At 41.9% G+C, this 15,399-nt stretch overlaps 2 protein-coding genes across 5 annotated transcripts in view; one reads left to right on the top strand and one right to left on the bottom strand.

Annotated features, from left to right (window-relative positions):
- Nucleotides 1-1,114: 1,114 nt before the first annotated feature.
- On the top strand, nucleotides 1,115-7,018 carry LOC108799196 (THAP domain-containing protein 2-like). The gene is made up of 3 exons (XM_018571027.1): nucleotides 1,115-1,283; nucleotides 2,751-2,946; nucleotides 6,785-7,018. Exons 1-3 carry the CDS (start codon nucleotides 1,213-1,215, stop codon nucleotides 7,013-7,015), a joined length of 498 nt encoding a protein of 165 aa, XP_018426529.1. The 5' UTR covers nucleotides 1,115-1,212; the 3' UTR covers nucleotides 7,016-7,018.
- Nucleotides 5,172-15,399, bottom strand: part of CCT6A (chaperonin containing TCP1 subunit 6A) — a 24,450-nt gene continuing 14,222 nt past the window's right edge. For 3 of the 4 annotated variants that reach the window (XM_018571025.1, XM_018571024.1, XM_018571021.1), the window contains 3 exons: nucleotides 15,294-15,396; nucleotides 12,993-13,065; nucleotides 12,293-12,612 (listed from right to left, as the gene is read on the bottom strand). In XM_018571025.1, coding sequence (XP_018426527.1) covers nucleotides 12,540-12,612; nucleotides 12,993-13,065; nucleotides 15,294-15,396 — 249 coding nt within the window. In that variant the 3' untranslated portion in view covers nucleotides 12,293-12,539. Of the gene's footprint in view, nucleotides 5,183-12,292; nucleotides 12,613-12,971; nucleotides 13,066-15,293; nucleotides 15,397-15,399 lie in introns of those variants that run through there. The other variant, XM_018571023.1, reaches the window with a different exon arrangement.

Here is a 15,399-nt window from a genome sequence, read left to right on the forward strand (position 1 = left end):
CAGACAGAATCTGAAGGAACTGTCCATGGCAACCAACTTCTATATTTCATTTTCAAAGCGTAACTGAACAAACTGAAGAAAGAGTCTGATTGGTTGCCATTGTTAACTGTTCCAGTTTTGATGAATTGCCCCCAATCTGTGTACAGTCAACTTTAGATCTACTGAAACGATGTAATATGAGGATATCCGTAAACTATCCAATCGATTTATATCCAATCAGGATCTTGCACTGCTTAGTTATTGGTAGATCTAAATGACATTGTACATTCAGATTGTAACGTGTGGTGTGTGTGTAAGACTGATGCAAATAAGGGAAACAGATGTAAATCAATACATTCTGATTAAATGAAGACTCAGAAGAGACTTATGTATACAATGCATAACATATACCTACACAACATCATCACATCATAATAGCGTTATATTCTATATTTTTGGGTTTAATAAAGTGAAGTAATATTCCCAGTTTCCAGCAGTCAGTTGTACAGAACAGTATAATTAGTGGAGGAAGACAGGGAATGATAAAGATCTAATATGTGATTGGTCGGGGGCTCCAATACCAAGTGCAGCTCCGACTGACAGATGATGACTGTACCGCTCATGATTGCATCAGCTCCCTCCCTTCAGCACCTACAAGATCCCGGCTCAGTACACATCATGTACACATGATCATCCACACAACAAGACAATTCTACTGCTGTCTGATTAGAATATATGATCTCCTGCTGCAATATCTCCTCTTGCACTGCGGATGAATGGTGGTTTCTTGCAATGAATCAATGAATGACTTACACTGTCAGCCGGCTTGTGCAGCTCTTCTGGGTCTGCTCTTCTCGCAGTGCTTTCAACACAAGTCCAATGTGCACAGACCTTTGACTTGCTGCTATCGCTGAATTCCTGTACAATAAGCAATCTTCACTGATCTGTCTTGCTTGAGCTCACAACTATTTATAATGATCTCGAGCAGCCTGCTGAGCAAGCTGTAATCGGGTGGGAGGTGAAATTTACACAACCCATTTCTCCTACCGGAGCATCAAATTACTCCGGTCCACCTTAAAAAATTTGACGTCACTGGATCCAAGGGCAGCAGCTCTGGTCATATGACCGTGTGAAGCCAGCAGCGGCCATGTTGGAAATGGACGACAGCTCGTCCCATCGCTCGTACAGAAGGATATTACGTGATGGACTGTAGGCAGTTAGAAAGTAAGGACAATGCCCACCACTTGTGCTGCAGTTGGGTGTTCTAACAATTCTAAAAGAGACAGTAACGTTACGTTTCATAGGTAGGTATTACATACATGGCTCTCCCATCATTTGTATGAAAGCCAATCAGATTTAAAGTTTTTTTTACTATAGTTGCGGTTTACATGAAAGGAATGTATTGCCTGCTGATGTGTATAAACATCTTCCTATCCCTTCTCTAATGAACAAATAGCCCCATCTAATACATCTAAAGCTCACCACATACATTACAATCTAGTTGTCCAATCTCTGTTAAATCTACTGTAGTGCAAAAGTCTGATTTATTACATACAGATTGATTGGAAAGTTTAGGTAGGTGTAAAGTTGATTGTAACATGTGATGATTCTCAGTGCAGTCTTTCTCAACTATTATTTTTAACATGGAGGAACCCTGTCAGTGGGCAGCGTAGTAGCCCCCTTACCCTTGTGGGCGGTGAAGTGACCCCCCCTTACCCTTTTTGGCATTGAAGGGAGCCCCTTACCTCTGTGGGCAGTGAAGTGACCCTCTTACCTCTGTGGGCAGTGAAGTGACCCTCTTACCTCTGTGGGCAGTGAAGTGACCCCCCTTACCTCTGTGGTCAGTGAAGTGACCCCCCTTACCTCTGTGGTCAGTGAAGTGACCCCCCTTACCTCTGTGGTCAGTGAAGTGACCCCCCTTACCTCTGTGGTCAGTGAAGTGATGAATTGGACCCCTTACCTTTGTGGTCAGTGAAGTGGACCCCTTACCTTTGTGGTCAGTGAAGTGGACCCCTTACCTTTGGGGTCAGTGAAGTGGACCTCTTACCTTTGGGGTCAGTGAAGTGGACCCCTTACCTTTGGGGTCAGTGAAGTGGACCCCTTACCTTTGCGGTCAGTGAAGTGGACCCCTTACCTTTGGGGTCAGTAAAGTGGACCCCTTACCTTTGCGGTCAGTGAAGTGGCCCCCTTACCTTTGCAGTCAGTGAAGTGGCCCCCTTACCTTTGTGGTCAGTGAAGTGGCCCCCTTACCTTTGTGGGCAGCAAAATGCTCCTTTACAGAAGGTCCTTCTTAGACTGGTGATCATTGGATGAAGGACTCCCATTACATTGGTGGCTAATGGAAAGGATATCATCCTTACAAATTGCTAAAAAGATCAAACTTCTGGGAGAACCCTAGTGAGAGCCCCACTGCAAAGAAGGTTTCATTTCCCCAGAGGTCAGCTTTATCTCTTATAACACACATTAGGCTCCATTCACAAAGCTCAAACACCAAGATAAAGTCCCTTATATTTGAAAAGTTACTTTCAGCCTAATCCAATGAGATTTGAAAATGAGTCACATGACTTGAAAAGATACTTATGCTCATTTAAAGCTTTGTGAATTGAGCCTATTACAATCTTTTTATAAAGCTCATCTCTTCTACACGTACCGTGTATCTATAAAAAAAAAATAGTCAAGACTATACATAACCCTTCAATCACCCACATTTGTACGGAATGACCTTGTAACAACATTCTCTTTACTGTCAACCTGTCATTTATTTATGTCAGATTTCCTTCAAACCCTGAGAGACGAAAACTATGGCTGAGCCTCCTCAACAGAGAACATTTCATCCCAAGCCTGCACACATTTTTGTGTTCCAAACATTTTGAAGAGACATGTTTTGACAGAACAGGTCAGACTGTCCGTTTGAGAGCCAACACTATACCGACCATATTTATCTATCCCGACCACATGCTGGAAAAAGTAAGTATCCCGCTACAATTGCATCCTGAGCCAGATCTACGTTATTTCCCAATTTTTACATGGCCCATGTTGCTTGTAGAAAATATAACTGAAAAATAATGTTCTTAAAGAAGAACTTCAGGCAAAATTCTTATCCCTTGAAGTGGGGCTACACCAACACTGCAACAGTTAACTGCTCGTTTTAGTCTAGGGAGGAAAATAAACTTTTACTCGCCGGATCCTCATAGCCGACTTGCTCATTTCGGCCATTTTGTAATGTACCGGCGGAAATTTGCACAGTGTGTGGGGCTGTCGGCTTCCTTTCAGCCGACATTCCTTGATCAGCTGATCAAACAAGCCTGCTGGCAAACTTTGTGCGATCAGAGCTGGCAGCTAATGAGCTAGCCACTGATCGGGTATTCTGACCTGTGCCTGAGGCACCGGTCAGAATGCAATGCAAACTGCGGCGATTCCTCAATCGATACGCTGTTTGTGTTGATGGAGGAATCGTGTCAATTTCTTTTGTTCAGCTTGCGGGTTGAACAAAAGAAATTGACAGGTGTATGGCCAGCCTTAGACTGGTCTTTCCAGCCTCTCCCCCTTCCTCTTCAGCGGTCTTGTGAGTCATCATGTTCTATGCACAGTGTATAGGATGTGAGGACGCCTAGGGACATACCATCTCTGGAGCATAGGAGACAGGCAGGTGGGAGCGGTGTGACAGCTGGCTGGCTCAGAGGACCAGGTGGGTATAACTTTATTTTCCTCTCTAAACCAGAACAAGCACCTAACCCTTGGTAGCCCCACTGCAAGGGTTAATGCTAAAATGTTGCTTGGAGTTCTTTAAAGTTAGGCTAGAACATACATTGCAGGCAGAGAGGAGTGTAATGAACTGCAGTCGCAGGAATTGGGATGCATCAAGTTCCTTGTTTATGTAAGTGCTAATTCCCCTGGGCAGCAGATCACAAATGATGAATTCTGGTTCCCCTTAATTTGGTTTGTAGTGTTATGCTGGCCATATTGGTTGTTTTGTCTGCAAACAATCTTTTGTAAACAGGTTGTTCCATGGACAATCCAGCAGAGGCTATGGCGGGACCCTCTGGTGGCTTTGCCCTTGCCAATCATCCCCTGCACTTGCACAGCACAGCACAGCACAGCACAGCACATCAGATCAGACTGTGTAATCAATGGGGCTCTGGGGGTGCACGTGGCATTTTCACCTTGGGTGCCAAAGAACTTTGTCCCAGCACTGATAAATGTAAAATGTTTTTTTTTTTTTAACACCTTGGCTGACAGAGGAACTTGTACCATCATTGGCGAAAGAAAACACAGTGTAGCAAAGATTACAGGAGGAACAGCACCTAGATGCAGGCCTACTTCTACTACACTCAAAGCATAGGGAATGGTTTACCATCCTGTCCAATATTTGAGAGTGCACAAGTCCCATTTTCTGTTGCCTCCTGTGGTTACTCCACCATTGGTGCCCAACAAGATATACTTTACAGTTTATCATAGCATAGCGCGAAACAAAGTCTACATGCTTAACCCCCAAAGATTATCACACACCCCTGTTTTAAAAGTCAGTATGGGTCACATTTAGTGCCTGTTTTAGCCTCATAATGCCAACAATCTGTGGATGCTTTAAATCCAAGTATAAGTGCAATATAACTTCAGATAGGAAAAGGTCTTCTGCAAGGGAAGTTTTTGATTAGATTTTCTTTATGGTCAGGACAACAAACAAAAAATACAGAAACACATTTCCTGATATTGGGGTAGGTGTACGACAACTGTTCCAGATAGAGCAGGGTATGTGCAGGCCAACCAGTTTTCCCAAATGGATTATCTTTCTGCTGTGACAGTTTAGGACTGAGTTACAGATGTGTTACGTTCTTTCATGAAGCACTTTGTTTTTTTATACAGACATTCCATAAACCTCTGCATCAACGGATTACTTGAGATTATTGTACTAGCGTTAATCACTACTCCAAGCAATATACAGTGAATGGAGAACTGCATCTGCTGTGCTCCATTAACTCTAAGGCACATGCTCCCCCAAAAAAGTGTATAGGCAGGATGGGGCTAAATAAAAGTAATATATATATATATACACACACACATATCGGCATTTTCATGAGATTTACCAAGGTTGAAGCGGTTGCAGCTAGGACCTGGCTCTGGCGCTCCACCACTGTCCTGAAATCATTAGTCGATATTGTTTTAGAAAAACTGTCAAATGACAATAAACAAAAATATATCAGTACTCGTACTTGTAAGTACTCGGCAAGTACCAGTACTCGCAAAACTGGTATCTGTGCATCACTTTATTTATATTTATAAAAACAAAATCGTACATTAAAACAGAGATGTACAAATCCCAGGAGCTCCGTGTGCTCCTTACAAATGACAGCGGCCTCCTAATTTTTGAACTTTTCTCTAGTGTAGTCTTGGAGCTCAAAAGTATCGGTACATGTACTCGTACTTGTACCGAGTACTGTACTTGGTATCTGTGCAACCCTACTAGCAATAGATATTGCATATACTATATTTAATAGGTCTGGGGCTGGTAATAAAACATTCTTGGCGCTATACACTAATCAGTTTACAGGGCCTAACGAGGACTTACATCAAGTACTCTCACAGAACCAGACCAAGTTCAAGTAAAAAGGGCCGCTACTAGTAATCGGAAAATGCGAGTTGGCTGGTGGCATGTCTTGACACACTCAGTACTTTTTGTTAATAATCTGAAACAAGTTTAGAGATCAGGAAAGTCAGAGAAGGTGTAGATCATTTTCTCAGCATACTGCAAGTCGGGCAAGAATCATTTTTCAGAATCATCAGTTCTTCTGCTTATTCAGCCATTACTTCGATAGAGACACAGCTGACTTAAAACAACACTAAACTCATTCAAACAAAGCTTAAAAATGCATTCTAGTACCCTAAGGCCCCTTACAGGCAGGCTGATCAGGAGGGGATCCATGAACAGTGCAGAACGGATCAGACGTAGCCATTGTGACATCAGTGTCCATCCAGTTTTAACAAACTGCAAGATCCCATGTTGGTCTGTGAGGAAACTAGATGTAAACGGACATGTGTCTGTTTACATCAGGTTCCCTATGTTCCGGCGAAACAGAACACTGTTTTTCTGGACCTGGCTGGAGTTCAGAGTAACCAGACGCCCGTATGTTTAAACTCGGCAGCTGAGACTAGCACTGGGCCGCTGATCAGGTCAGCCTGAACAATTGACAGGTGGACCCAATCAAACCACTCGAGTGAAAGCCTAATAATAAAAAATGTATCTTATTTGTGTATCACTCGGCTGTAGATCCTCAAATCATTTCTGAATTGGTGCCGACACTGTCCTTCCTTCTGGAGGGTGGCTACTTTTGTTCTCCATGGTCCCCGTGTGTGTTGTAAAGTAACCACCGCTCCACCCTTACTGCTATGAAGGACTACAATCTCATCTTTAGTTTACTAAATTGTACTGAGATTGTAATCCATTACGGGAGCGATCTTGGAGCGGTGACTACTGTACAACACACATAGGGACCATGGGGAACAAAAGTAGCCACCCTCCAGCGATACCCAATAAGATCCAGTATTGTTACTAGTTAAGCTACTTGTTTGCATTTTTAAGGTTTAACTCCTGAGTTTAGTGTCACCAAGTTTCATTTTACCCATTTTGTTGGGGGAAGGGCACACACGCACTGATCATATGAACACTTTAAGGATGGGCTTTGCAGCATATTCCCCGATCAAAGGGTCTTACAGTTTCTAATGGCATGCCGTTTGTTATACAGTGACTATTACTGAATAATCAGAGCTCACTCATGTCTGATTTGCTGATTTTTTTTTTTGCCTACAGATCACTCTTGTAAAGAAAGCTGCCGCTACCAAACTAGATCAGCAGCCTCCATCGCTGTGCCCTGCAGACAACCAAAAACAAACAACGCACTATGATCATGGCTACTGCCTTCCAAGCCCTGCTGCAATCAAGAAAAAAATCTGGGAACTTGAAAAGAAACTAGAACTTGCTCACAAGAAAATTAAAATATATCAGCAAAGGGAACGCAGAGTAAAGGGAAATGTTTGTTAGAAGATATGAGGTGGTATGTGAACAGCAGAAGGAAGAGGCTGGAACCAATCTTAGGACGATGATTTAATATGAAAGTGCCTATTTATACTGGTACTCAGACACTCCAATATATACTACACTATACGGAAAACACTAAAATAGAAAAACATTTCAGATATTTGAAATCCAGACCCAAGATCTTGGATTATCCAACCCAAATAACATGGAGGGGGACTCTCATCCTGAGGTCTCCCACAGCTCAGCAACAAATGATTATAGATAAAATAACCTGTACTGAATTACTGAAAGTGGGAAGTGCTAGCTCATACAAATATATTCTTACTTGGTTTCTGAATCTCTTATAGTTTCTGCTGTATTCTGTTCCCATTGTACAGTAAGCCAGAAAGAACATGGATTCAATAAGAACCTTCAAATGAGTCAATGTGAATACATCTTATACCGGGGTTAGGCAAACTTGACACCCAGATGTTGTGCATTGCAAAACATGCCAACCACAGGCATGGCAGGATTTGTAGTTTCACCACAGCAAGTGCTGAGATTGCCTACCCCTGATTTATAACAATCAGCACCTTGACCTTAAGTGCCCATTCTTACATATTACAACGTTGTATAACAATGGAACATGCCTTTTTAAATGGCAATGCACAGGAGTGAACTGTGTTTTTTGGTGCACTGCATTGAGAAAAAAAAAATGGTACAGAGCCAGCTTTCTTGTGTTACGGTGTACCATCAGAAGATGAAATGGTCTCAAAGTTCTTTTTCACTGAACACCGCTATCCACTGTGCAGTGCATTACACACCACCTCACCATATACAGCAAAGTATGCTGGCTTATTTTAGCAGACTCAAACAGTTCTTTAGTAATCTTCCAGCCTGGCAGCAGTTTTCCTTTAGAGTACAATTTTAAAGCTCTTTTGGGATAGCGTGTGCATCATGCTGCACAGCACTAAGTATTTTGGCACAGTTGTGAACGAGACACTTGTTAGGCAAGAATAATTCTACACTAAACCAGGAAGGCTTCAGCTGGCCTTACACCTATATTTTATCTGCAGGTTTTCTATGGCCAGATGGAAAAAGTGCAACAGATTCCTCCATCTACGCTAAACTGTGTGGATGGAGGAATCTCCCACTGGGCCAAGCCTCAGTATCTTGCTAGTCTGCCCCTCTGGCTTTCAAAATACCTGAACAATCTGATTGGATGCTGGCATTGTTCAAGTATTTTGACAGCCAGCGGGGCTGACTAGCAAGATACAGAAGCTTGGCCCAGCGGGAGATTCCTCCATCCACACAGTTTAGCGTAGATGGAGGAATCTGTTACTTTCAGAAGTGCTTGATGCTAATTTGCATTGACCTTAGTGGCCTGAGTATGTATAGGAATAATGGGAAAGATGGAGGAATCTCCCACTGGGCCAAGCCTCAGTATCTTGCTAGTCTGCCCCTCTGGCTTTCAAAATACCTGAACAATCTGATTGGATGCTGGCATTGTTCAAGTATTTTGACAGCCAGCGGGGCTGACTAGCAAGATACAGAAGCTTGGCCCAGCGGGAGATTCCTCCATCCACACAGTTTAGCGTAGATGGAGGAATCTGTTACTTTCAGAAGTGCTTGATGCTAATTTGCATTGACCTTAGTGGCCTGAGTATGTATAGGAATAATGGGAACAACTACACTGTATTGCTACAGATGTATAGACAGTTTTAATGCAAATAGAAGGTTCTTGCTTTATTTCAGCCTGCCAATAAGTGCTCTTGTTTATTGTATTATATGACTGGATATGCATCACAGCAGATTATTATTTTAGAGAACTTCAGGAATTAGGTTTGAAAAGTACTGCAGAAGGCAATGTATTGTGTTCATTACATTTTGTGCTTCCCTTAGCTGAACACATTGCTGTGAAAAATGTGAGGTGAGCATAGTGGTACAGTAACAAGATGACCACTTGGGGCCTCTCTGCATTATATGAATTAAAGTAGCTGACCCAAGAGTAGAAAATAGGAATGATTACTTTAAGGGCTTGTTCACACCAAGCGCGGAGCAGATCCAGAGCAGGTGCAGACTGGATGAAAACTGCGTCCAATGTATTCCTATGGTATTTTGAGCTCCAGTTCACATCGCAGCGTGCAGATCCAGAGCAGGTGAAAAAACTGCAGCAAGCCCTATTTTACCTGCTCTGGAACGCATCAAAAACACGTGCAAGTGCCTGAAAGCCCATGTTAAACTTAACCAAAAACAGCCCAAAACGCGGTACAACCCACTGCACGTGCAGAAACCTGACCGGATCTGCTCTGCATTTGGTGTGAACAAGGCCTAAGTGAATGTGAAGAAACTAGAACTGACCAACTGTGCTACTGCAGTGACATAGGAATTTGCAGCTATGTGGTAAATCACAGAATTATATACAGGTGAAACTCGAAAAATTAGAATATCGTGCAAAGTTCATTTATTTCACTAATGCAACTTAAAAGGTGAAAGTAATATATGAGATAGACTCATTACATGCAAAGCAAGATAGTTCAAGCCGTGATTTGTCATAATTGTGATGATTATGGCTTACAGCTCATGAAAACCCCAATCCACAATCTCAGAAAATTTTTGGCAGTGTGGGCAGGTGCCAAGTCCTGCTGGAAAATGAAGTCAGCATCCCCATATAGCTCGTCTGCGGAAGGAAGCATGAAGTGCTCCAAAATCTCCTGGTAGACGGCTGCGTTGCATTAGTGAAATAAATGAACTTTTGCACGATATTCTAATTTTCTGAGTTTCACCTGTGTGTGTGTGTATATATATATATATATATATTTCCTGAAAGCAGAGACCTTGTAGAATAAAATGGTGGCAGTTACAATTGTTTATATTGCATATTACTGCAGCTTTGTATCAAAGCCAAATTGGCAGTAAAAAAAAAAAAAAAACTTGTTAATTTTAGCGCACAGAAACAACCTTAGATAAAAAAATAAAAATAAAAAAATAGATACCAAACAAGTCAAGCTTAAAAATAGTGTGAACCTGTGAAATGAGAAAAGCAACTGTACCCCAAATTGTCTATAGGTGACACTTTAAGCTTTTACAGGTCATCCGTTTAGGGTTAATGAATGGCCCTAAAATTACTGCTCACACTCTGGTGTGTGGCAATACCCAACATGTGGCACAATCAGTTTTCATATGTGGGTGCAGAGTACGTTTGGAGTGGTTTTACATTCTTTTTTTAACTTAAATTTTTGCCATCATATAGCCCCCTATGTGATAGCACTTTAGTGGTGACATGTCCTTTACGGAGTCAATAGGGGTCTATTAGATTGTGTTTGATCAGCTTCTTGGAAACAACAGCTCAGAAACTGGAAATCATTATTGCTTCTGGGATCATATAGTGTGGAGGATTTGCATACCAGTATTAAAAAAGGGATCTGCAACATGGAATTAAAAAAATAAAAAAAATAACCCACCTAATGAGTTGCTGTGCTAAAAGTGTGTGATATATCAGACCTTTGAAGATTAATACGATGCACTGCACTGACCTGTGAGATACACCACTGTAACTAAGTGCAACTCTGACTTTGCAAAACAACTGTGATGCACCAGTTAATATAGCAAAATACAATGTGCTTGATAAGTTCAAATATTGAACATTCAAATCCGCCCCCAATAAATACATAAACTTTACATCAGTCCAGAAGCAATACTAGTTCACTTCCAGTGATAGCAGTGAAATGTGCAATGACAAAAATATGAATAAACATAAATACAGATAGTCCAAAACAGCTATCAGAACAACTTGCATCAATCTTCTGTGCCATGTGCTTAATCAGTTCACCCTTTGTGGATAGACAAGACAAAGATCCGCACTCACCAGATCTTAATGACCTCTTATGGTCAGTATCTGCTTTCCAGCTGATAACTCTTGCCTCTCAATATCTCTTCATCACTTGTAATTCTGACACCAAGGGTGCACACACGCCTTACGATAATCGCGGGAAATCCCGCGATCGTACGATTATCGTAAGGTGTGTGGAAGCCGTGCGACCTCTACTACTGTAAGATCGCACGACTTTAAACTCACGAACATGTTCGAAAACCCGCCGAGCATCGCACGATGTTCGGCGGGTGTGTAGCATGTTCGTAAGATAAAAGCCGGACAGGCCGGTGTGCGCAAGCGCACAGAGCCCGTTCGGCATTGCGGTCATCAGAAGCCCGCACCTCAGGACGGCGCGGCTTGCGATCATCGCAAGTACGATCTGCCTGTCCAAGATGGGCAGATCGTACGTTTTTTTTTAAAGTACCTTACAACCCTCGCAAGACTTAGGGTTGTAAGGTGTGTGCCCAGCATAATCCAGAGATTACCTGCTGATCTCCTCAAATCACTCAAGAGGAGCCACATTAAAACCTCATTGTGAAGTAAATTTAAAAACCTCAAATTGAAAACAGATTAAGAAGAAACAAAAACACACAAAAAAAAAAAAAACGATCTCATAAGAAACTCCCTTCCATCTGTCCATATAGAATCTCTCTCCACTGCTCTTTGGACATGACGTCAGCATGTGCCCACCTATCCATGCGTTTCGTCACTAACGATTTCATCTGGAGGAAGTGGAGATCTTTTTCTCATCTATCCACGAAAGTTGAACTGATTAAGCACGGTGGCACACGGCACAGAAGATTGATGCAAGTTGTTCTGATTGCCATTTGGACTATCTGTATTTATGTGATTAATGAATATTTTTGGGATTGCACTATTCACTATCACTGGAAGTGGACTAGTATTGTTTCTGGACTGATGTAACGTTTATGTATTTATCGGATGAATTTGAATGTTCAGTTTTTGCACATATCAAGCACATTGCATTTTGATATCAACTGGCGTATCACATTAGCTGTTTTGCACAGTCAGAGTTGTACTTCTATTTAAGTGGGGTATCTCACAGTTCACAATTTAGTTTCACATAGGTAGAGGTCTATTGTGACCTTCAAGTGCAGTGCATCTTCTATTATTACATATCAGAACCGATGCAAATTAGCGGATGGCTTTACTGCCGCCTAAATCGCTTCCAATAAAATCAGCTTTACACATGTAAACAGACTTCAGCTGCTGTCTGCTGCAAGGGCCCTGCTGCTGCCAATGTATGACATAAGCCTTCTGCTGCTGCTGCTGACGTAAGGTAACCTCGTGACCCCCAAAACAAACCGGCAAGTCAGCTACCATCCTGACACCAGCAGCCAATTCTTTTTGGGACTTTGTAAAAAATAATACAGTCAATGTATTGAAACAAAACCACAGGTGAGATTGCATTTTTTTTAATTCAGTACAAAGACTGGGAGGGGCCAAGTTGTATACTTCAGTGCCATAAAAAAATGAAATAAATAAAATTTGAAGGTTAGATGAAATGAATTTCAATAGGTGCTATTGTTTTACAGTTTTAAGTGACATGAGATTTCTGAAACCACAGGCTATGCAAATCAACCCGAACTGCGGCAGGATGCCTGGAATAAGCATATTAATCCATCGTCAAAGGTGGAAATAAAGATTCTAAATTCAGCCTTTCAGAGATGACATCCCCGCTCTCATAATCTCATCCACCAAAAGGATATTACTTGCGATTACAGTGCTGAAAAAGAACAGTTATTCTAGGTTAGAACAGACAGGTTCTTTCCAATCATTCACAAACATGTTTATATACCATTTGTACATCAGTCTTGTACTATGGGTTTTGGAGAAAAGCTTTACAAATGTGGCATATATGTTGTGAAAAAGCTGCAGCTTCATATGTATATTAACATGACTATTACAGCCAGCTAAGTTGCAAATGTATACTTGCATACCATTACCCATTTCGTACCAAAGTTTACAACCATTTTAATGTTGATGATAGCAATGAGCTAGAACAAAATTATTTGGAAATATATGTTTCAAAATGTTTATGCAACACACACATTCAGATCTTCTCAAAAGGGGAAGGAGGAGTACATTTAGAAAGATCATAATTACCAAGAATGAAGAAGCTGCTTCTTAACGCTGTAATTGTCCCAAACTCCTGCTTCTGAAGAAACCATTGGTTCACCTTAAAAGAGAAGAACACATTTTTAAACTTCAAGGTATAATGAGAAAGAGTTAGAACATCTAATAGTTATGTCTTTCTAACCGAAGAAAAAGTTTTTGCTGTTGGTACACCTTAAAACAGGGGTGGGAAACTCTGGCCCTCCAGCTGTTGTGGAACTACAAGTCCCATGAGGCATTGCAAGACTGACAGTTACAGGCATGTTGAGATTTGTAGTTAAAGCACAGCTGGAGTTGCCCACACATGCCTAAAAGTTAAACTCCGGGCAACATTTTTAACCCTTGCAGTGGGGCTGTTGTCCATTTCAGCCAGCATTCCTCGATCAGCTGATCAAAAGGAGTTGGCTGGAAAGTTTAATTGATCAGAGCTGGCAGGCAATGAGAAGCCCACTCTGATCAGGTATTCTGACAGGTGCCAAAAGGCACCTGTTAGAATACAACGCAAACAGCGGGATTCCTCAATCGACACGCTGTTTGTGTTGGAGGAATCAGGTCCATTTTTTAATTCAGTCAGTGGGTTGAATTAAAAAAAATAAATAAATGGATAAGTGTATGGGCAGCCAAGTCTTCAAATTAACCCAAAATGTCCTGGACATAAATTATAGCCTCAATCAGTTCATAACATACCTGCACCTTAGTAAGGTTACCTTGGGCATTTCACATTAAAGTTTAAAGGAGCAAATCCATTTATATTATCACTTGCAGAACAACTGTAAATTCCCAATACATTTTTACACTGTTCTTCTGAATACATTTAGAAGAACAACATCTTCCAAAGCAGAGGAAAAAGAACAGATTTTATATAGCACAGAAATGAGACCAAGGGTGCGTAGCAGCACACTGCACACTGGTGTGTTCTCTGTGCAACATAGTAACACATTCAAATATTACAAGAACTCCAATGGTCAAGACAGTACGGAAGTGCCGGGGAAGAGCGAGAGCAGCGAGATAGATCCTGTATTGGGTGTATGAGAGTGTCTACTGCGAGTGACAAGCTTATTGTTTACCTGTGTATGGCACAAACACCAAAAGGGGGGCATTGCAGTTGGCGCACTTAGGGCTTGTCCACGCCAAATGCTGTGCGATCCAGAGCGGTAGCTGCTGGAACGCACCGCAACCCCTCACAAAATTTCCCCCTGCGTTTTGCGTCCCCCCCTCCCCACATTGAGATCAGACGCGTGGCAAACCTTTGCCTGCGTTCGGTTCCACTGCAAACGCAAATAGAGCAAGCAGCATTTTATGCATTTGCAGTGGAACGAAACGCAGGCAAAGTTTTGCCAAGCATCTGATCACTGTGGGCGGGCTGGAAGCGGTGCCATTGAATTGAATGCACCGCCACAGAACGCAGGGGGAAGTTTTGTGAGGGATTGCAGTGCGTTCCAGCAGCTACTGCGCTGGAGCGAACAGCATTTGGTGTGTTACTATTGAATGCTGTATAGAATCTATTTGTACCTTATGCAGGAGAACAGCCTAGGTCTGTCATTCTCAACCAGGGTTCCTCTAGCGGTTGCGTGGGGGTGCATGAGCTGCTGCTGATTAACCTCCTGCTGGATGATGCCTGGCTAGTTCCGGGAACAACCACTAATGCAAAGGTCATTCTTCCCACTGGACCCCTGCACGCAGCCCTGGTGAGAAACTGCCCTACAATCATCAGTCTATTGTTTTAGAAAAAATGTCACTTCCCTTTATGAAAAAGTATCGGTAATTGGTATCAGCAAGTACCTGGTCTTGAAAAAGTGGCATCGGGACATCCCTAGTTTGAATAACGGTCAGATTTTACTGCTATATATGCCTCAAATGGGGGAGATTTCACCCATATATGCACCACAGGAAGTGGAAGGAAATGTCCACAAAATAAGGAAATCTCACTTCCCATACATGCGATTCAAAGTTTAAAGCAAGAGGCTGAGCATGTCAGCCAGGCACCTAGCATATTAACATAAAAGAATATAGATCTGCTATGGGTTTTTGTTAGAAAGCCAAGCATTAGTTACACATAGCATTTAACAGAGAATCCTGCAATGTTCATTTTTTAAAGATTTGATAAAGACAATTCAATTATATCAAATAGGATTCTAAACTATCACTTAAAACTGGACAAAAACACATTATAGAATCATTTTAAAAGAGGAAAATGCAGGCAAGGCCAGTTAAAAGACAAACGTTCAAGTGGGTGCACTTTTCCTAACACTGTTAATGGTGTAACAGTGCAACGATATGAACAAACATTACCTGTGTTCAAGTCTACACCAATGAGTTGACCTGTTTCAGCATATTCGGTCTGAAGTTTTACCAGCGTCTCCTGTGAGTCATATCCTGCATTCTGAGCCAGAACCTT

This window comes from Nanorana parkeri, unplaced genomic scaffold, assembly GCF_000935625.1.
Source record: "Nanorana parkeri isolate BGI_ZX_2015 unplaced genomic scaffold, ASM93562v1 scaffold1654, whole genome shotgun sequence".
NCBI lineage: Eukaryota > Metazoa > Chordata > Amphibia > Anura > Dicroglossidae > Nanorana > Nanorana parkeri.

Excerpts from the sequence above, each read along its gene's own strand:
- LOC108799196 (XM_018571027.1), top strand. The coding sequence starts at position 1,213 with ATGCCCACCACTTGTGCTGCAGTTGGGTGTTCTAACAATTCTAAAAGA. Across the intron at positions 1,284-2,750 it reads AGTAACGTTACGTTTCATAG|ATTTCCTTCAAACCCTGAGA; the intron begins GTAGGTATTACA and ends TATTTATGTCAG. Across the intron at positions 2,947-6,784 it reads CCGACCACATGCTGGAAAAA|ATCACTCTTGTAAAGAAAGC; the intron begins GTAAGTATCCCG and ends TTTTGCCTACAG.